General features: G+C 36.9%; 1 protein-coding gene and 1 non-coding gene across 2 annotated transcripts; one reads left to right on the top strand and one right to left on the bottom strand.

Annotated features, from left to right (window-relative positions):
* Positions 1-47: 47 nt before the first annotated feature.
* Positions 48-119, bottom strand: Trnaw-cca. The gene has a single exon. It is a non-coding gene; the product is annotated as a tRNA-Trp (tRNA).
* Positions 120-356: 237 nt separating this feature from the next.
* On the top strand, positions 357-7726 carry LOC124196670 (DNA repair protein RAD50-like). Its single transcript, XM_046591826.1, has 25 exons — positions 357-713; positions 802-906; positions 967-1113; positions 1179-1294; positions 1370-1429; positions 1496-1548; positions 1617-1957; positions 2025-2256; positions 2343-2541; positions 2622-2780; positions 2846-2990; positions 3057-3276; positions 3396-3667; positions 3723-3986; positions 4056-4493; positions 4565-4945; positions 5009-5318; positions 5382-5476; positions 5544-5677; positions 5742-5873; positions 5945-6722; positions 6810-6891; positions 6964-7025; positions 7107-7244; positions 7322-7726. The coding sequence occupies exons 1-21, from the start codon at positions 591-593 to the stop codon at positions 6021-6023; spliced, it is 4005 nt and encodes a 1334-aa protein (XP_046447782.1). The 5' UTR covers positions 357-590; the 3' UTR covers positions 6024-6722; positions 6810-6891; positions 6964-7025; positions 7107-7244; positions 7322-7726.
* Positions 7727-22453: the final 14727 nt, after the last annotated feature.

The following is a 22453-nucleotide window of genomic DNA, read 5'->3' as shown; positions in this document are numbered from 1 at the left end:
AACATTTAGTTCTTTCTCTTTTGTCAAAAATGAAATAAAAGTTGCTGTGACCCCGACGTGATTTGAACACGCAACCTTCTGATCTGGAGTCAGACGCGCTACCGTTGCGCCACGGAGTCATGTTCATCCTCACTACACAATGAGATGCAATTGTAGAAATAAAATACAGTACTTGAAATTTTCCTGTGATTTAGCTCGTTCTTCGTCGTAAATTAGTTACTAAATTACTTATACTTGTAGAGCAAATGGCAGTTTTGGCAACATGAAAAGAAATTTTCACAATCGCAATCCAGATGTGGCAACTGCGTTTCAAACGACAGTAAAACAGAGAAAAGACAAAACTGAATCGTCTGCTGTCATGCTTTGAGTATCAGAGTTACATTGGCGCGAGATTGTTGCATGTTGTTTAAAGCTGGAGAGAAGGAACACGACCTCTACTCCCTTGCAACAGATAACGATCCATAATCATTATTTTCTCTATTATCAATGAAATCATTCTCATTGTGAGTAAAGTGTGAAGTCTCAGTGTTAGGAGAAAGATTGTAAAATACTTCAATAGGAGTACATATCACTGATATCAGATTTTGAAAATGTCGAGAATCGACCAACTTTCTATTACAGGAATTCGAAATTTCTCGTCTGATAGTGCTGAGGTCATAAAATTTGAACCTCCAGTAACACTTATTTTGGGAAAGAATGGCAGCGGCAAAACAGTAAGTTTGAGTCATGGTTTGTGAAGTCGTGTTTGAAGTGTTTGTGAGTAAATAAGATTTTCTTGATTTCACTTAATACATTTCATAGACTATTATTGAATCCCTCAAATATGCCACCACTGGAGAAGTGCCATCTGGAACTGGTAGAGGACAATCATTTATCCATGATCCTAACCTATCAACAAATAAAATTGTCAGTTATATTTTTTAAATATTATTTACTACTTTTTCAAAATTGTTCTCTTTAAAACAGTCTATAGGTTCTATAAAGCTACAATTCTTTGATGAGCACAACAATAAATTCATTGTTACACGCTCCATGGAAGCACGAATACTGAAATCTAAGATGGATTTCAAAACAATTGATGGTACCATCTCTATAGTCCAGCCTGATGGAACGGTCTGTTATCAGATTTTGTTTTCAACAAATGATATTGTTTATATAGTAATATTTGTTGGTTTCAGCTAAAAAGCCACAAGAACAAAAATAATGACCTGAATACATTTGTTTGCAACACACTTGGTGTTTCTAAAGCACTGTTAAACAATGTGTTGTTCTGCCATCAGGAAGATTCAAATTGGTGAGTATAATGTTCAAATAGTTTAACATTTTACTGATGGATTTCTTCATTGATACTTCTTGGTTTCAACTCCAGGCCATTGGAAGAAGCAAAAAAAGTCAAAGACAAATTTGATGATATTTTCAATACCACAAGGTATGTACCTAGTAGCTCTTCAGTTAAATAAGATTACACCTTGTGCACATTTTTTTATGTGGGCAGGTATGTCAAATGCCAGGACGAAATTAGGAAACAAATGATTGAAGTTAAAGCCAGTAAGTGTAGCTAAATATTAGAAATCATCAATTGTCTTCTAACAACAACATTTTGAATATCGTTGAAGAGATGAAGGATATTGAGAAAATGGTGGATCGTTACAAAATGCAAAAGGATCAAGCTGAAGAGTTTCAAAATGATCAACGTCGACATACTGAACGTAAAGCGATCTTAGAAGCGGAGATGCAACAACTCCAAAAGACCAAAACTGAACTTGACGCCAAGTTAAAACAGAGTATGGATCAGTATAGGGAAGCCGAAAAGACGAAAGCGGAAATTCAAAGGAAAAAAGTTCGTATGGAGGAGCTGGAGCGTAATCGGCATGACTTGGAGTCGGATATTACTCGGGTCATCACAGCCAGTGTTGAAGATTTGGAACGAGAAATTCAACGATTTCAGATGACCAAGGTTTCTATTGTTTTATTTTTTGTTTTTTTCTTGACTTTAGTGTACAATTTAATTTTTGTCCAAATAGGGTGAACGAGAGAAAGAACTTAATGTTCTACAAAGAGAATTACAGCGGGTGGATCAAAGTGGAAAAATAAACGCTGCAGCACAACAAGAACAGCTTGTGCAGTTAGGAAAGCTGCAATCTGAAGAGGAGCAGCATAATAACCGTATTAAAGAACGCGATTGCCTTCTGAGCAATTTGGCTCGCAGTTATCAATGGCCTGGCCATTCTGCATTCCCGTCAAACCAGCCACTCAGTAAACAACACCTTTTTAATTTAGTTTTTTATTACCCCTTTTCTGATGTGCTTAACTAATTTACAAATTTAATTGGCGAAATGTAGGCTCTGTCCAAGTTTCTCAATATCAAGATCTGCTCAAGCAAACTGTTGAACAAGAAAAGCATAAAGAATCAGTCTTGAAACAAGAATTGGAAAATGAAGAAAGGAGACTCCTTAATTCCCTTAACAAACTAAGAGAAGAGTGTGTGCGTCTCGAACAAGACATTAAAGCAAAAGACACATTTCTGAATACTTGTCAGAGGTAAGAATGAACGTTTTAGCCATCATTCTAGCATCTGCGAAGTATATAGTATATTCTGATCAATTTTTTGTGTTTTGCAGAGAATTGTCCGAGATAGAAGCCAAACTAGACGCTATGGAAGAGAACTCTCGTCAAATGACTATTCTGGAACGTCAGCAAGTGGAAGCACAGACATTGGTTGATCGTGCAAAACAGGAGCTGAACGAAGATGAATTAATTCGCAACATTGATCGAGCCAAGTTTGCTAACTATTATTCAACCTTGTGTAAATTCGAAAGTTCATGAATTTAATTTTTAAACTTAGGTCTGAAAAAGTGATGCAGGAAGCCGAACTTGACCATTGTCGTTCACAACTAAAGAAAGTAATGGGCCAAAGAGACATTCGAGTGAAACTTGAAATGCATCAAAAGGATTTGTCTAGTAAAAGAACTCAAGAACGTCGGCTGATGGTAGGCGAGATTTTACAAATGATTAAAAAATTTTCTAAATATATATTTTAAATGTTTGTTTGACAGTCGCGAGAAACAGTGGAAGATGCTATAAAAATTCTTGTTGGCGATAACGCGAATCAGGACAATTTGCTTTCTTACTACAATGGTCGTTTGAAGTCGATAACTGCTTCGCTTTCAAGTAAGCAGCATAACTTGACCAAACTGGGTCAAGAAGGAGCAACTTGCGAAGCCAACTTACGAAACATTCGTAGTCAGTTAGATTCTAAACAATCCGAGTTGTCGGGTAAGAATGTCCCACTTATTTTCGTTGTAATCGGTTTTTTCATGTTTGAAATGTTAGTGTTGTTTGTAATATTTATGATTGATAAGAAGTCTAGCATTTAAATTTTTTCCCCCCAAAAGCCCACCAACAAAAATTGAAGAACGCTGGGAGTTCTGGCGCTACTGAACTTGAAAATGACATTGCCCGACTAGCGCTAGAAATTCAGGATTTGGATGATCAGCGCGGATTAGTCCATGGCTCAGAAAAGATGTACAATCACTTCATTGAAAAAATGGAAAAACAGCGTGCTCACGCAGACTGCCCGCTTTGCCATCGTGAATTTGATGATGCCGATGAATCACTAGTACTGGTTGATGAACTGAAAGGCCGAGTCGAAGCTATGCCTACTAAGGTATTTGCAATAAAATTACAGATTTAATAAGGTTGAATCCTAAAGTATTTTGAAGAAAGCGGATTTAGATCGCAAAATCGCAGAGAAAAAAAGTAAGCATGGCCAGCTACTCCAATTGCGACCGGTCGCACAATCTATAGCTAAGTTGGCCGAAGCAGAAATCCCTAAGCTGGAGTCCGGATTGAAAGATCTCGAAAGCCGTTCCAGCACCATCCAGGCCGATCTGAGAGATCTGGAGGAGTCTATTGAGTTTCTAAAAAATGAGGAAGATATTGGAAAGAAAGCCCATCCAGACATCATTCAGCTAGATGCCGTCAAGGTTTACTATTCATACTAATTTTCCAATTACAACTTCAAAGTAACATTTGTTTTGTCGTTTCAATTCTAGACTGACATAAAGAAGCTGCAGTCTCTAGTTGACAATATCCAGGCCCAGCTAGGTCTTTCAGGAGCTGAAGGCAGTTTAACGGTGGAAGAAGTTCAGGAGCAGGTAGAAAAGGCCGAGGCGTCCTATCGGTTGACAACGCAAAGCATCGAGTCTATGAATGACAGATACAATGGACATCAAAATAAACTCACGCAGTTGCAGCAAAACGTGAATCGCCTAATGGAGCGCAAGCTTCAGTTGAACAACAATTTACAACAGCGAGGTAATCTGTTGGAGCGCAAGACAACTTTAGAGACAGATATCGAGAAAGCGCGTCTCGACGTCGAAGAATGGAAACAGAATCTTCAACCAATGGTAGCCAAACAGTTGGCGGCTCAAGCCACACATGTCGATTCACAGAAGAAACGCAATTCCTTAACTGAGCAAGCAAGAAGAAAGGTTTAATGTCGTTATAAGATTTACGAATTGCAAAATATATGAAATATATATTTTTCTATTCTTTTTTACAGGTTGAGGAATTGTTGAATCAACTTCGCGCGCTGGCCAGTTTGGATAAGGAAATCGAAAAGTGGAGTGCAGACGGCAAAGTTGCTCAACTGCAACACAGTCAGCAAGAGGTCGAACGGCTAAAAGTGGAAAAATTGGCGCTGGAGCAACGAAAAATGGAAATTCAGGAAAACGCGAAGAAAATTGAGTTAGCTCTAAGCAACTGTGAAAACGAAGAAAGGAATTTGCGAAACAATCTCAAACTAATTGTCAATACGACCGACAGGCAGGTTGTCAAGCAAGAACTTGATCAACTCATTGCCACATTGGAAACCTTTAAACTGCAGCAACTAGTAAAAGAGATCCAAAGACTTGAAGAACAATTGGAACGTTGCAAGATCAGGGTAAGTAAATAATTTTGTTTTTCTCTAATGCGATGTCTCTCATTACTCCTTTCGAACTTTCAGTTAGGCGAATTAAATGGAACATTCCAAGAAATCGAGAAAAGCATTCGTGAGCTTGAAGTGAAATTGCGGCGTGAGGAATTCGCTACAGCGGAGGAGCGGTACTTGGATCAGGTCAAGGATTTTGAAATTCACCAGGGTATCAGCGAGGATCTCGCTAATTTTTATAATGCCCTCGAGTCCGCACTCATGAAATTCCACAAAGAGAGGATGAGCGTCATCAATAGAATGGTTCGTGAAATGTGGCACTCCACATACAAAGGCAAAGATATCGACTACGTTGAAATTCATGCAGAGGAGTCGGGTGCATTGGGTACATCATCTATATCTTTGGATTAGTGTTAGCCTGCTTAACGAATGAACCTAATTCTTTTAGGCGTTAATTCGCGTCGCCAGTATAACTACAGAGTCGTCATGGTTAAAAATGGGGTCGAAATGGATATGAGGGGGAGGTGCAGTGCCGGACAAAAGGTAAGTACACATTTTATGATTCCTTTAAAATTTTATAATTTTTACACTTTTATCATATCTCTTGAAGGTTTTGGCATCATTAATCATTCGAATGGCATTAGCTGAGGCTTTCAGTTCAAAATGTGGCGTTTTAGCTTTGGACGAGCCTACAACTAATTTAGATGAAGATAACATTGCAAGTTTGAGCGATACTATTTTGGAGTAAGTGCATTAATTGCCATAGTTTTAGTTTTCCATTTCGTTAATATAAACATTTCACTTCTAGGCTATCCAACGCGATTACCCGTCAGAAGCGAAAATTCCAACTGATTGTTATTACTCACGACGAAAAATTTTTGGAACGAATGTCGCGTGATAAACGGATGGAAAAATTTTACCGAGTTGATCGCAATCGATTGTAAGTTCCGTTAAACTTTATGGGCAAAATCTCCAGATTGGTAACATGCTATTTTACTTATTATTTTGTAGCAATTTGTCCGAAATCCGACAGTACGACGTCATGGGTGGATCCCAGTCAACAAATATAGTCAAGAAAATGCTAAAATAATCGAAGGAATCGTTTGAAAATCAAGTATAATAGTTGATGCGATTACCTTGTTTGATAATAACCAGTTATCCATCCGTCTTTAAGACCAAGAAGTTTGTTTATCTATGCTGTTCTTCGGAAGAATTAAACGAGTTTCTCAATAAAAATGTCATAGTTTCTGTTGTGTTACCTTCTCTGACTACCGGTAGATTTTACTGTTTCATTTCCGCAATCTCTTGTGGCCATCCATCTGCTATAGGGTCATTCATTCATTGGCTGAATTTATCTTTTTATCTCTTACTCAAACATTACTTTCGAAGCAGTGAAACTCGAAGAGGTTTGTAAACGGAGCGATTTCATTCTCATTGGGGTTTTTTCAAAAACAAACAAAAAAACATTATGCAGACTTTCTCTTTGTTCGCCCATGTAAGCCATAAAAAGTGTGTTATTTGGACTGCCAAGAAGAGCAGTATCATGTCTCGGGGAAAGGGAGAAAACCCAGCTGGAGGCAATTTTCCGTGTGGTTCGCACACATACAGGTGAGTGCGTAAGGCTAAGGCCACACCAGTCTCGATTGTGCCAGTCTCCGAAAAAGAACTAGAATTCGCCGCTTGAAAGCAACTTACCAGAATGACTAATCGTCAAATGTTAATAGCAGTTCTTTCGCTTTTTGTTCTACAAGCCCAATTCGTGTTGCCTAGTCCTACTGATTCACGTCTGGTAAGTAAAAAAAATTAACAAAGACAAGAAAACCTGTTTTCGAGCGACGACTTGACCGATTTCACTTTGTATTTGGGACAATTTTAGGTAAAGCGTCAAAGTTTGCAGTCGGATTCTACACTCTTCTTAGATTCCGTGGGCGATTTGGTAATTGGAGTGATAAACACGGGTATTGAGACTTGATATAGAATAAACCTTCAAGACGTGATGGTTTGACTTGGATTTTTGGCATTTATTACAGGCCTCCGGAGCGTTGCGGCCTTGATTACATCCGGAAACGAAGCGACTCAAAAAATGGCCGTGGTAGCTATCATTTGAATTTATATGCTGACGCAATTTCGTCTATTCATGGCTGAAAATGTTTATTGTTATTACGAAAACCAGGCAGTTGGATCGGCGGCTCTTCCACCACTTTTGAATGTCACACGCGCTTTTACTCGCGTTCAGCAATCTTCCACGCGTCTTTTCAATAATACGCAGTCTGTCGTACCGGAGCCGGGAACTTTACGTGACGTCACACGGGTAAAATTTGCGATTCAATTATTTAAATTTGTAAATATGAAAAAAAAAAAAAAAATTTATGTATACATTTTACTCAGCGTATTGCCCAAGGCATTCAGCCGGCCATCGGGCTTGTCGGGCAGTCTGTCAACAGCACATTTCGAAGAACATCTGGTAATGGGATCCTCGGCGCTTTCGGTGGATCATCTAACACCACAAGAGTCAACCCCAACGACAGCGAGATCCCACCGGAAGGTTTCGAAGATTTCTAGATCAATTAAGTCCTAAACATTTGAAACCTTGTAACTCGAACCTATGAAGTGTTGCAAAAATCCGCTGGCGTGTTTTATTTCCCTGTATCAAAGTTAACAAAACAACTTTCGAAGATTTAAATAAGTTCAACAATTTTTTCAAGCTGTTTACGTTTCTTTTGTTGGCACGACGTGGCATTTCCTGGAATTTTCGATTTCACAATACAAGCCGTTGGCAAATCACACCATCAATAAATTACCCGTCTTGAATATATTTGTAGCATGCCAATTTGAATAGCGACATGGTTCTGTTCTCTTTGGCCTTTATCAAGCGATCTCCCTTTCAAAGCGTCCGATTTTGGTGGAGGCTGTTTTTGGAAGGGATAAAAGAAAGGGACTGGTAAATTCTGGATTAAGTTAATCCTGTGTAGAATTGCAAGGCAATTCCAATGGCACCAACCCCAGATTTTTATCTGTTATAGTTCCCGCGATAATCAGGAATGAAAATCGTTAAAAATCACGAAAACTGAAGGTCTCTCCTTTGTCTACATCATCACTTTTCGTCGTTTATATTCGGCTCGCGAAAAACGCAAAATAAAATACCTTGAAAATCGTTGTAAATGGGGTGTCACGAGAATCGTGATATCTCAATGACTGTTCATTTGTACACCCAAAACCCTATGTTAAAAGTGATCGTCGAGACGAGATCGACAGCCCTGAATTATTCATATTTAGGATAGAAATATTTCAATAGGATAAAAATTTCCTTGCTAGGGAACAGTCCATTTTCTAAATCTAACAGCAATTTATAGCAATAAGATGCGATGATTGAAAGAAATATGTGCTTAGTATCAATATGTTTTTAATGTTTCCCTCCATTGGTGTAACTTATCGTGGGCTATGATAGTCCGAGAGCCAGCGCGGGTTTAGGGGTAAGGTTTCTAACATTTGGCAGATCCCCCAAAAATATATAAGTTATAATATTTTATCGGGGGAAATGAAAGTCTGCCGTGGAGCAAAGGGTCCCTCTCGACGGAACCGGGTCACGAAGTCGGCGGGAATTTCCCAAAAGGGTTAATTTTTAACAGGGATAAGCTTTACAAAAAAAGAGGGCCAAAAGTTTTATTAAAGCCCCCAGACCAGACAAAAAAATCGTGTTCCTAATACCGAACAGACGCAGGTGTGTAACGATTTTCACCCTATCAAATGCCGTTATCAACAATGGCAACGTCGCACTAAGCCACCAAATTTAAATTCTTAATGCCTAATTTGTATAAGCAGATTTAGACTATTAATAATAGACTATTCCTTTGGTTTTTATTATAAAGTGTTAGTTAGATTACTTATTATTATTATTAGTTAAATGTTTGAAAATGCAAAGGGCAAAATTTTATTATAAATTCCTACTGGTCCGCTTGACGTTGATTGCGCTGACATCTTACGTCATTTATGTGGCTCTCGGCGGCTGACGATAATTACATAGTAGTACAGTCAATCCGACAAAAAATATGAAACTACGTACGAGCAACAAACCGATTAAAAGAATTTGGCAAAACTTATTATGTCTTGTAAATGTTATGAATTGATCAATGATACAGTGTGTTAAATAAATGATATTGTTATTTTAAAAACCACAGGGTATTATAAGTTAAAACAAACTTTATAATGTAGGAAATAAGTTGATTAACAAAGCTCATTTATTGGTTTTCATGAAAAACTATAAATATCTACACAATCAATTAAATGAAAATTACTTTTTCATCCTATCGTTTTTTATTAATTTAAATAAGTTCCCATCGAATTTTTCGGGAGCTTTTGAACTGCAGATTCTCCTAAAAATTACCTTTTTTTTATATCAGAATTTTGAAATTAACACGTATTTTCAAATTGGATGCTTTTTTTGGTCAGATTGACTGTACTATAGTAGCCGTGATGTCGGCAGATATAACCATCGCATGCCGTGTCGTTCGGTCATTTCGGTGTAGCGTATATCTAACGGCCTTCTTTTAACTTGGCAATACCGCAATGCTCCGTTAACCGAAATTTCCTATCTGGAAATAGCCTACGACATATCCTTCACTCTTGGGTAACGCATTACGTTTTTTCCAAACTTATTTCATGTTACGTCAACCTAATCAATCTGATTTAAGAGGGGGATTTTTAAAGTATCAACCCACGATATCTCAAATCGACTTTTGAGATGGGTGATGATTGTGGACTGATTTAAGTCATTGAGACATTCAGCAAACTGTCGCTGGGAACCTAAAAAATCGTCCCATTGTCGCTGTAAAGTGAAGCCGGTACACCACAACGATTTTGAATCGACCCAAAGCGGAAATGAACGAGCTTGTGGCGAGCAAATAGGCCATCTCTAGATGGACGCAGCCGGTAGCAAGGTTGGTAAATAAAACGCCCCAGCGTTTCACAGTTCACCTAAAGATGGTGACTTCGATAGGCCCGAAGTAGTCTTACCTCATATGCGTGAACGGAGGGAGACCGCACGTTAGACGGAAAAACGCGAGGTTGTCCATTTTTAGTGTACAGCCTTCGGCATTGGTAGCATAAATTGTAGACTCGTTTGGCTGCTATACTGCCTTTCGGGATCCAGTGTTCCTTTCGTGCTTCATGATGGAGCTGATGATTGTTCACGGCGGAGAAGGAACAGAATAAGTTCGGTAATACTCCCTCGCCTAAGTAAAATAATTGGATGGGGAGTATCGAGAGGAAGTGGCGCCTTGTCAATTATTCCAATGACCCGTAAAATCCTATTGTGATCCAGATGGGGAAAACTTGATTAGATTGGACGACTTCGTAAATCTAAAAATGGATGGAAGGCTGGTTCGTAAATCTTCTACTTCTTCGCAGTAAACGTTGCTTTGGATGCGTTTTAAGATAAAATTGTGGGCGTATTCGACTTCTTCCGTGGAAAGATCGCTTATTCCTTGCCACATACGGATTTTTATCTCTCTCCCGATCAACAAGAATACGCTACAGCATTAAAGATGATGTAGATTTTGGACCTGTTCATATACAGACAATCGATTGAATCGGTTTCACGTTTGGTTAAACCAACAAGTACTTTTGCGATTTTCAAAAAGCTTGATTCTGTTAAATTAGATTGAGTGAGTTTTACTGAGTTGCAGAGCATAGCTGTCACGGTACACACTTGATGAAGAAGAATCGCAGCAGGCTTGACAACACAGAAGAAAAAGGCTCAGCTGCGTTGCTAAACTGCATCCCAGCTGACAAGTGGGGGTTGACGAGGTTTTTGCCGCTCAACAGATTCCACCGGTGGTAAAGTAAGAAGCGTCGGCTAATCTGTCAAAATCTTAGAAAATTTGGGGCTAGAAAACCTTTTTCTTTTGATGTTTTATTCAACTGGGTCTTATCCAAGACGAGGTTAGCGGTGGGATTAGCGGCACTCGACACATAATCCCAATAATAGGGTGTAGAAATTTCCAACATTTTTTCTATCCGGTTTCCGACGTTACTAATTAAGCGGCAGGATCGTTATTTCATCCAACATAAACACGGTGGTCGAATTAGACCATTAGAAGGTTCTTGCGAAGATGATATCATGCGTCTTTCGTACTTGGGCACCTGGTCAAGCCACTAAAAACGTAGCATTCAGCTCCAAGTGCAAAATGGTCATAAATGTCAGGATGCCTTTGCTGAGATCGTCGTCCTAATCAAATTTTGAAATCCAGATTCCTTGCATTAAATACTTCACTAAAACTTCGCCTAATATACGATTGGGACCGTCGAAAATGCTAGAAATTGATTTCAGCAATTCTCGCTTGGTCCTGCCTTCTGGTTTTGTAGCAGGCATTTTTTTTAGGTGATCAAGTCTGTACGACCTATTGCTTAACTTACTGGAATGGAAATTGGACATCGACTTGAATAATCATTTTAAAACATTTTCTCTTAATTCAATTATATTTATTATGTACAATAACAACTGATTTGAACTCATTCTCCAAGTTATCCTCAAGTTTTACATCCCTGTCAAGGTTGATTCACTAATATTCCTACAAATGTTTACAAAAATCTTAAAGTTTTTAACATAAGTGTGTTTGAATTGTTCACTGTACCGGATTCATTGGTTCCCATTTGTTTTCTCCACTGTCTTCCTGCCAGGACATCTGCGCCCCACCCGGTAAAAGCTCTGTAATTTTTCTTCTCTTTCTTCTCTCCAAGGCTAACTTTTCCTTTGCTCGCTGCTTCTCCTGTCCAATCTGGCAAGCATAATTTTCTTGTCACTCAAGTACTTTTTTCAAATAAGATAAAGACGAAATATAAGACAAAGACAACAAGAATTATTGGAGCAGCACACTTGCACATCTATTTGAAGTTGATGGAAGATTATTGTCGGCAAACTAAGCACAAGCTGCAGGGAATGTCCCATACAGAAATAGAATGAAGAGAAATTAAGACAAGATCTGAAGATAACTCCTATCTGTCACTGTGTCACAAAGACTCAAACCACAAAAAAATGCCTGCAGGTAGGCGCTAATTTCCCTGGTGGGAGGGGTCAATAGCCTTGACCCAAGATTTTTTCATTTTAACAATCAACATCTATTATTAATTTAAAAGGGCAAAATTAGAAACAAAGAATTTCCATATCTTCACAATGACAATCGTAAAATTTTTTGACGTATAAAAAATTACCATGAGGAAGAAAGAAATTTCAGTTTGTCTTGTTTTTTTAAGCTCTCTTTGTGAGGTTGGTATCCGTACTATTCGGCCAATTTTTTTGGCTGAATCATTCAATTATTTTTATACGATTTGGCCGTCAGCCGAACTCTACTTCTTTTTGTTGTATTTGTCCATATATCAAATGCAATAATTAAATAAATCACATTTGGCCAAAAAGTGTTGTCTTTTTTTATTTGGTTACGTTTTTTTCTTTAGTATGGTTCGGCCAAAACAAATAAAGATGTCATTCGTCGAAAATAATAAATTTTGGTGAATATTTTTGTTGGCAGTGGTGGTCGCTGGTTTAAAAAGGTGGTCAAACTTGAATGTTTTTATTTCTCTGGTAGATACCTGATTGACTTGCCATCATATTGTGTAATTTTACTCTACTGTTATGTCTTGCCACATATGCAAATTGGATTTTGTGGGTTCAATAGGCCGTCACTGCACTATTAAAAAAATCAGTGTAGTGTAGCAAATTTGATTGGTTGCACATCATTTGTTTAAAACTTCACCCGACAATCCCAGGACTAACGGATGCATTATTTACACCAATAAATTAAAATAACATTCCAGGACTAACGGATGCATTATTTACACCAATAAATTAAAATAACATTCTATTCAATTACTGCTGTGGAAGAGGTTGTCACGGACTTCAAACGAGCAACATGGTGGGCCCTTGAGAAAGTATTTCCAAACGTAAAACGATTTGGCTGTGCCGTCTATTAGACTAAATTTATTTTCGAGAACTTGAAAAAATTGGTTTGATTCCATATAATCACTCTTTTTCCAGGGTTTGAGTTTGTTCAAACATGCCCCTTCACTGTCCCTTCACCTTCTTCTATCAAAGAAAATTAGAAAAGTATTTTCAAAGTTAAAGAAAAAAGCCTTCAATATTGATTTGTTGGACAAATTTATTACCTACATAGACAATAATACCTGGATGCAGTCAGGTATTTGGTCACCCGAAGCATGGTCCGTATTCTTTCATAAATAATTCGGACCGTCAATGATGAAGGTTTGCACAATAAACTCAACAAGAAGGGAAAAAGGCACAGGACTTCATTTCCATGAAATTGTAAAAAAATTTCTATTTAGAATCCGATATGTTGAGGTTGAAGAGGGTAATCTAAAGCTAATTCAAACTACTTGTCACACAAGACTTGATCAGAAGTAAATTCAATCCAAACTTTTTCGTTTTTGGGGAGTCTTACGATTATAAAAGAGAAAAGAATGGGAGAAGACAGTTGCTAAAAAAATAACGCTTACACCAAAAATATGATCGTGGCTGAATGTTAATTTTACTTTGGGGTAAAATGTAAATATGTGTAAAAAATAAAGGAAATCACTGCATGGCTAACTTTTTTCAATTTCAAACTATTCGAACTCGAACCCTATGACTTGCTAAGCCCCTTTAGATTGAGCCTTATCTTACAAATTTTAATATACGATTCAACCAGTTGTCTTTTTTCACATTTCTGAATTTAGAAAACTTTTATGTTTGGCGAAAAACTTGTGCTGTCCGAAATAAAAGGATGTTCGAATCATATAATTTTGTTACGCTTCATTCGGCCACTGTCCGAAACATTTTTGTTGCATTTGGTCAAATATTTTCTGGCCGAATCGTACTGTCACGAGATTCCTTGTTTTGGTAAATACTTGAACTGCTCGTCTAATGAAAAATTTTCACTTTCTGTGGGGAAACGACTTCTGATGACACATAATTTGAAAAAATAACACAATTTATAAGAAAAGTATTTTAAACATTTTTTCATAGTTAATTTCGTCTTCTGTTGACGACGACGAAAGAAGAATCCGGATAGCTGTATGGAAATACAAAAATGATGGTTCTGTTCATCAGAGAGAACACCTTTGAAGACTATCAACCCGCTGTATAGAATAAATGTACATCTACCAATTTCCAATTTTCTATGTCCTCCAAACTTTGTCCTTCCGCAAAAACTCCACTGGGAAACATTTGCTTAACGTAATTATTCTTTTGTTTATAGCTTCCTGGGCAATTGAGGTAATACGAAGAATTCGATCTTTTATCTCTTGTTTATCTTGTTTTATCTTATTCATCTATGTACAATTCTAATTACCTAACCAAACAAATCCATTACCCCTCTGGTAATTTTCCATTATTCTTATCTATGTGGTACTTGAAGAAAAGATCATGTATTCAGTGGTAATAGAAGTAGCTTTTCTGTGTTATGTTGCTCAATTTTGTTATTCTAACAGGTTACTTTTTCGCGTGTTTTAAGTTTTTCGCTTATTAACAAGTATGGCCATCAACATCAACATGGCTGGGAATGAAACAAAAGGATATTTCAGGACAAGTTTTAGAGGACTTGTTTTTCTCTATAGATATTTGGTGTGCTTCTCATAGAACGAACGAATAATTTAAAGTAATTTGACAATATGTTAAGTAGTGTGGAAAGATTGAGAGTGATGCACATGGGTTTAAATTGAAAATTATGTATATTATTGATCATGCTGGAAGTTACTTGATCAGGTCTCTATGATACGTGAAGGTACAAAACTTATCCGGTAATGAATAATACCGAAAGATGCTAACCAAAACACATCCAAGTAGACAATTGAATTATACTGCTGATAAAAAACTGAATAATAACGTCTATGGCTGGATGTCAACATTTTGATGGAAAAGCCGAAATGTCAATAGCATCAACATTTTGGTTAGAAGCAACAACAATTGTCATGAAATGACAAAATGTTTTAATGTTAGAATCCGATTGAGCCATGAGCCGATCCAGCTTGAAGAGATTCTTCAATATTTGTACAGAATTTATGTTTTTTGTGATATGATAATCGTGAGTGTGACTTGAGCTCAGCATCACACAAGGAATATGAATGAGTGGTTTATATCTTCATAACAAATGCCTTTACGATCCGCTTATTTTAAAGTGTTCTGTTTGGAATTGTAAACCACAGATACGTAATTCCTTGATTAGCAAAAACTTTTTTTTTAAATTTTTGAATTCATAACCAGTTCTTGAATCCATTTATCACATAAATTTTAATTACTTGAAAATCTATTTCAAGTCATTTGATTTTGGTAGATGACTTGGTCATAACTGCTGGAACAACACTATTTTGTCATTGTATTACATTTTCATTTTTTATACAATAAAAAAGACTACAGAAATTGAGTCGAAATGCTTCTACTAAATACACTACTAAATAAACACAAAATTTTGAAAAAAAGCTGCGGAAAATCAATTTTACAATGTGTTGAATCGGAATACCTTGGCATAAGATAGTCATCTGCCATGTTGGTCTTTACCTTTTTGCTGGAAACGATCGTTGATTTTTTGTGGAAGAGGGATCAGATTAGTGATGTATATGGATTAGTTCATCCAAAACTTGTTCAAGGATGTCTAACTAGTCAGATCAGCATTGGAAATGGTAGGATTTAATAAGGAGAAATCAATTGGAGATCCTACTCAAATGATCTAATTAATTAGGGCTGACAGTCGACTCAGTCAAGATGTCTTATCGCTTCCGGTCAAAGTACATTCGTTAATCGCCTTATGTAAACAACGAATTTATCTTTCAAAGTCTTCATTGAGGGAAATCGCCAGTGTTATGGGGAATTTTTCATGGGCTGTACCAATTTGACCATTTGTCAGAGCCCATTACCTTGATGTAAAAGGCCTATACAACAACAATTTGAAAAATGCAGAGTAATTCGATGGTAATTCTTTCACAGGGAGTCATATCACACCTTCATTGGTGGATGACTCCTACGCCTCTATGTTAGGGTGGAGAGCGTCCTGTGTTAATGAGGTTACAAGAAATAGACCTTGGTTGCCCACGGATAGTCGGAATCACAAAAATGAATTAGAGTTACAAGGGCCATCCAGTGCACTTCAAGCGTTTCCCAGGAGACTAACCGAGAAGGAACCTATCCATTTAGGCCCTAACTCATGATGGACAAGATAAATTTCGCTTCAAGCTATTTATCTTACAGGATCATTTAATTCGATTACAGACATGGGGTTGAGGCGCATCCGCAATGCGGGTGATTGGCTACTGGCAAATACGACCTTCAGGACCATAACGAAGATGTTAGATAAACATAGACCTCTTTGTGGCGTCTTGGGACGCGCAGACACAAAATATTTTCAGATAGTTCCCGCACCCAGGAGCGGCTAGACCTATGCCCTTCCATTCAGTTGGGTGGTCTAAGAGGCCTACAAGTACCCCCTTTTATAAAATAAAGAATTGCCTTTCCAGGATAGGAAAATAGAGATCGGAATTAATTATAGTTTGACTATTTTTGACCGAGCTATTTCTGGTCCATGCGGTGTGCTCACATTCTGATAAATATCATATAGTTACTTTTTCTCATTTTATCAGTCACGATAACTTGTGTTGTTTGTATTTTAGTTATTAATACAGTTAAGTTTTTAAGTTAGTGTAGTAGTTTTGCACTTAAGGTAATCACGAATAGATTTTCTTTTTGGTAGATCCAACATATTAGATCGAAATAATTTACTTTTACCATCCTTTTTTTAACCCTCACAATTGAGAAGAAGCAAATCGATTACTTAGTTTTTCTTCAGTTCCAGAATTGTACAGTCAAGCTAATCGTTAAAAAGCTCCAAGTAGCAGAAGACTAATAAACCCTTCAGCTGTTTTAAAAATGCATCGACAACACACTTCAGTTTCAGGCAGCTACCTGGTGCAAGTGTTTGGTTTCCTAACAGAGTTCATGGGAACATTCTACATCATGAAAAAAAAAACAATCACACAGAATCATACCTTAGTGAACTTCGCCGTGCACATAGTAATTTCACTTTTTAAGTTTTTGAAAATGTATCTTAACAATTTTTGGGAAAAATATAGGTGATCCTGTAATAAAAAATTGTTCGTCAAAAAATTTGGGATAAAAGTAGGCTATTATGCATTCAGGAATACCTCAGTTATTGAAAATAATTTGTTATTTTCAATAACCATGAGGAATTTCTGTCCTGGTGAAGATTTTGCAATTTACAATAGTGATATTCAAAAAATATTGTTAATTGATGGGGGATTTCATCCACAAATTGTTGTGCGAGTATATATCGACAAATTTCGAAATAAATTAATTTGCAGTGAGTAATCCAAAGAGAAAATAGTGTTATCAAAACGAAAAGTACACTAGCAACGGTCGCCGTCAGAGGACGTGGTTAGCAATATGGTAATGTCATAAACATTTAAATACATTAGTAATACTTTCATTTACAGTGTTTCTCTCATCAAATAAAAGCCACAAACTAGTGATTGCTCGTACTGAGGCTCATATGAAGATTGCTACATTACTTTTTCGTGCAAGAATGATAGAGCCATATATTCATGGCCAATACAGCCTCAAGAAAATCCTTATGCAGAGAAAGGCTAATATAATTTCAAACAAGATTGAAAAGATGACGTTTGTGATGATCCCTGCACCTTCTTCCGTTAATTTGAAATCGCAAGTCATGGAAGAAACTCGGGTCCCATGCACTCCGTTGCAAGTGTCACCCCACGAGAAGTTCCTTTCTGCTCTTTTCAAGGAATCGTCATTTCAAGAAAAAGACAATTCAATCGTTCCATCAGTAAATGCAGTAGAACAAGAAGATTTTGAAGCAATAATAAAATACAATGGACGTGGACGAGGCCTACTAAGACCTTCCCTAGAAGAGGAATTACGCCTGTTGGGTGCAGTTAAAGCTATTCCAGCGTAAGTTAAATTATTGGTTATACTAATAGTCTTACTAATTTTTCATTTTCCTTTTTCTGTAGTCGCCGTGAATCAGTAGCTCGTATTCCACGAGGTAAAGGAATGAGCCGTGAAGATACAGGATTTGCAGCTGAACCAAATCTCAGTCCATTTCCTATTACTTGGACAACCAATAAGCTTGGATTGAAGTTGGCATTTCTTGGCGTTCGAGGTTGTAGGCATTCTAGGATTGTTGATTAATGTAACGTCTAGAACAACTATAATCCAACTATTCCCAACAATAGTTTATGTGTGACATTTCTGTAAATTAAATTTACTTCTGGAATTGGCCTTGGGAATCCTAATCATTTCCAGGCCGTCAGAGAACCTGTTGCTGTCACCGTTGGGCAAACCACACCCGTCATTTCGTTTCGATTTTCCGAATTTAATTATAAGTCAATTTATTTTAGGTTGTAAAAAACACACTGGCACTAATTGGAGGCGCATCCAAAGAATTGAACTTCCGGCAAAGCATCTTCAACACCCCTCAAGTCACTTTTTAGTAGACATTAAAATAAAATGTACCATTTTTCTTCCGACATTTACCTTGACTTTATAAAAATCCGCTGTTATGTGTTATCATGCGTGTCTTTCATTGAAATCGCTGGGATTTTTTGAGAAATTTTAATTTTCACTTTATTTAGCTAATATGGAAGGAATTATTTTATCCTATATCGAATCCCATTATGAATTTATTCAGATGAGCACAATGTTACCCAATATCTGTTCCTGTTGATAAGCTCTGAGAAGAAGAATGGCTCATTTGGAAACTTTGCCTTCTATCCATTCATTACCTGCAACTGACAGTAAATAATTTTTTAAGGTTTTAAATATGTTCACTTTGTTGGTGGCCACAAAATTACCTGCAACACCGACTTCCACTCCAACTAATCTTCCTAATGCGTCAATAGGGCAGTAACATGAAACAAAGTTGAGTTTAAATTAATTCTAGTCGGTAGAGTTTTTTCAGTAATTATTTATTCGATAAATTAATTATTAAAGTTTGAAGCCAATTCCAAAAGAGGCCCCCGCCATGTTTGGTGGTGAAAATAGCTGACGAGTGGTTTTCAAGTTTGGAGCCCCATTGGCAATTTTAAAAATATTTTTTTTTTCGGTTTTCCAGACGAACATTTAGCCCATTGTATGATCGTCATGGTATGGAATGGAATCTAATCCAATACATGTATCATGAATAGTCAAACATTTTTAGAAAAATTAATTTTACGGGTATTCTGGCTGTATTTTCAATTTGAGAGAGCACTGGCGAGATTTTCAAATAATTTTCAAATGTCTTTCAGGCGATACGAACTAAAAAGACCAGTATAGATACTCGAGCAGCTAATGCAATCGAAACCCACCCCCCTGTCATCAGAATCTGTCGGTTCAATTCAAAATATTTAATAAATGATGGTAACCAATGAGTAGCGGCAGTCAAATTAATTTTACGGATTTCCTTATTACTGTGTATGAATGCGGGAAAGCCCTGATGCGATTTTCGAAATAATTTTCAACATGCCTTCTGTGGGATTCTTACTAAGGACCAAAACCGACAATCTTATACCCAGGTTGTCACTGGACTCACCGTACCACTGGAACCAGATGAAGATAAGATAAACTTCTATATCTAATAAAAATTAATGAAACCAATCGTAGAACTTAATTAAGGGGGATGGCGATTGTGTTAAAATTGCGGGCAACGTTCGTACGTTTATCCATATAATGTTCTTAAATGTTTTCTTTGGACTCTAACCCAGACCTTTTACATCTTATGTATGGTATTGATCATGTTATCCTTTAGACCAGAGATGCCGTGATTACTTTCGTTATTTGTTGAAAAAAAATTATTGTCACTACACAGCCAAGGGTAGATGGCACTGGTGGTAAACATTTCAACTTTTAAGAATTAAAGGAATGATTAATAATGATATTAATTAAACAGAATGGATAAAAAAGTTATAGAAACACGAGTTTCACCAGATGCCATAAAATTGGCAAATGCCTATATGCTTTGTTCATTTTGACGAAAACTATATTAGTATCAAGTCCGCTGCCAAATTTAAAACCATCTTTTGTTTTTCTTTGTTTTGTAACATCAATGCATTCATAACAGTTAACTTTATGAAGTTCAGTTACAGTTGTTGATTTGGGATTACAACCTCTCTGCCCAACCTATAACATCATTAGAAAAGAGTTTAAAGACATCTCGCTGGAGCCGTGTAATACCTGGCCACCTGAGTTGTCTATGATACCACAATCCGATGTAATGTGGAGAGCCATGACAAATTTCATATTCAAATCCAAACGTTTAGACCCAAATGTCCAACTAAGAAAGTAAAATTTTCGTGGTGTATGGGGACTGCGGGAACCAACTACCTCTCCTATCCATGGCTATGCCGGTGGCCCCCTCGTGGGGCCTTGAAGGTCCAACCATACCGGATAGGCTTCAAGAAGGGTGTTGAGGCTAGCTGGCTCTTTTTGCCCGAACCGACACCAGAGTATTCTCGTCCGACAGGCCCAGCTTCCCAATAAATTTTCAATGTTGTATATCCTTCTTGTACAGTCCTATTTGTCTATATCACTATATCATGTATTCACGTATCAAAAATTGTATTGAGATTCTTATTATCCTTAAATGAATACACGGCAGCAACACTCCGTTCTAGGAGTATGCGCCATAAAAAAAAACCTCAATCGATCATTTTAGCTGCGCATTTCAGTAATTTCTTGAAGCCGTAAAAGTTTTTTCCCCATTTTTTTAAAGCACATGTTTGGCAAAATTGCCAAGAAAGTGTTGTTGTACTATGGTCTGGTAACCTTTATTTTTGCCAAGTTCCACAAGCGTGTTATAGAAATTTATTTTTTTCCTCATTTATCATTTAAAACTAAAGTATAATTCAAGTTTCACCCTCCACTGTAGTGTTATGAGCCCCCATTTCAGGGTCCTGGAAATTATTTGGCTTTGATGCTCATAGTTTAGGTTCATGCCCCTTTTCAGATGTTATATTTATTTAAGAATAAAATTTTTTTAAATTGTCGTTACCGATTAAATTTTATTGTTAGAAGTGCAGCACAAAGAAAAATATTTTCTGTTGACCTGTCAATACGTCAATGATGTCAATATTATAGTCAAAAGTATGACTATAACAAGGATTCATTCTGGATTGATATCGTCCAAGCAGAAAACAACATGGGACAATAAGACACAATTATACAAATTTTAATATATAAATTATATTTGTAATAACAATGGCTTTATTTGTTTAATTTCCTACCCTTATTGTTAAGGACTTGACGGATACATTTTTTGGCTGCCTGCTGTAGTAAAAGTGGTGTAGAGTCTTTAAACTTTCACCGTGCATGAGCAGTATAACTAATACTATTTACAGCAATAATTGAATTGGAGAGAATGGCTGAAGATAAAACAAGTGATCAAGAAACAACAATAGGAAGTGAAGTTGGAAATAGCTTAAAAACAGGATTCAGACGTAAACAAAAGAATTAAAAAAAATATGGAGCCGACGTAGTTTGGTTTTGCTGGTTTCCTGGTTTTACTAAATGTATTGCCGGTTTCGGCACTTTTTTGACACTTCGAAATTTGTCTTTTTCGGCACAGACTTTGTCCGTTTTGGCACTATGTTTGTCTTTTTCAACACCTTCACCAGATTTAGTACTAAGTGTCATTTTTTCTTCGTATGTGTTTGTCCGTTTCTGCAAACTTGGAATGAGCCAACGAGGTGGACCCTTTAACATACTTCGACACAGGCATTCTGTTGAAGGATCCACCGCGTTGCCCTTTTCCACATTCATTTTCCATTGTTAAACTAGAGTCCCCATCGGCCAAAGGGTGAATCGGATTCCTTTTGAAATGTGATTCGTTATCTTTTCAGTGAATATTGCAATGGCGAGTTATTCGTGTTCGTACTTTAAATGAAGATAAGGATAAAGATGATAAAGAAGGTTTTGTGGATATAGTGAATGAAAAAAATCATTCATTCTTCAATGGTAGCTGAATCTTTTAAAAACCGCAAGAAAGGAAATGTGCCGAATATAAGTTTTCCAGAAATAAGGGCATAATTTCCCTGTTTTTTGTAAATTTGTAAAAAAATTGAAGGTAACATTTTTGATTCTCTGTATCGTAGGATAAGAATTCAAATCACAAGAGAAGGGGAAAACAATCTTGGGTTCTCCTACTTCTACTTTTTTAACAATCAAATAACTAGAATTTCTTTCCTGAAAACCAAGGTAATTCAATTTTGATTTAATTTTACTATATGTAGTGCAAATGAAATTTGTTTATTCAATCAATTAACCAATGAAAACAGTGCACACCTGCTTGTATTACAGGCATTTTGAAATGAAGTTGTTTATTCTACCCACACAAAAGATTATGGATTGATTGCCAAGACTTTCTTGGATTCCAAATTGGGCAACCTTTTTGGAATGTCGTGGAAAAAATACATGGATGAGATTAACCAAAAAAGGATACGAGATCCTACTTTATCCCAGCTTAAGGC

The sequence above is a fragment of the Daphnia pulex genome, chromosome 7 (assembly GCF_021134715.1).
Source record: "Daphnia pulex isolate KAP4 chromosome 7, ASM2113471v1".
NCBI classification, from domain to species: domain Eukaryota; kingdom Metazoa; phylum Arthropoda; class Branchiopoda; order Diplostraca; family Daphniidae; genus Daphnia; species Daphnia pulex.
This window is presented reverse-complemented; position numbering and strand designations above follow the sequence as displayed.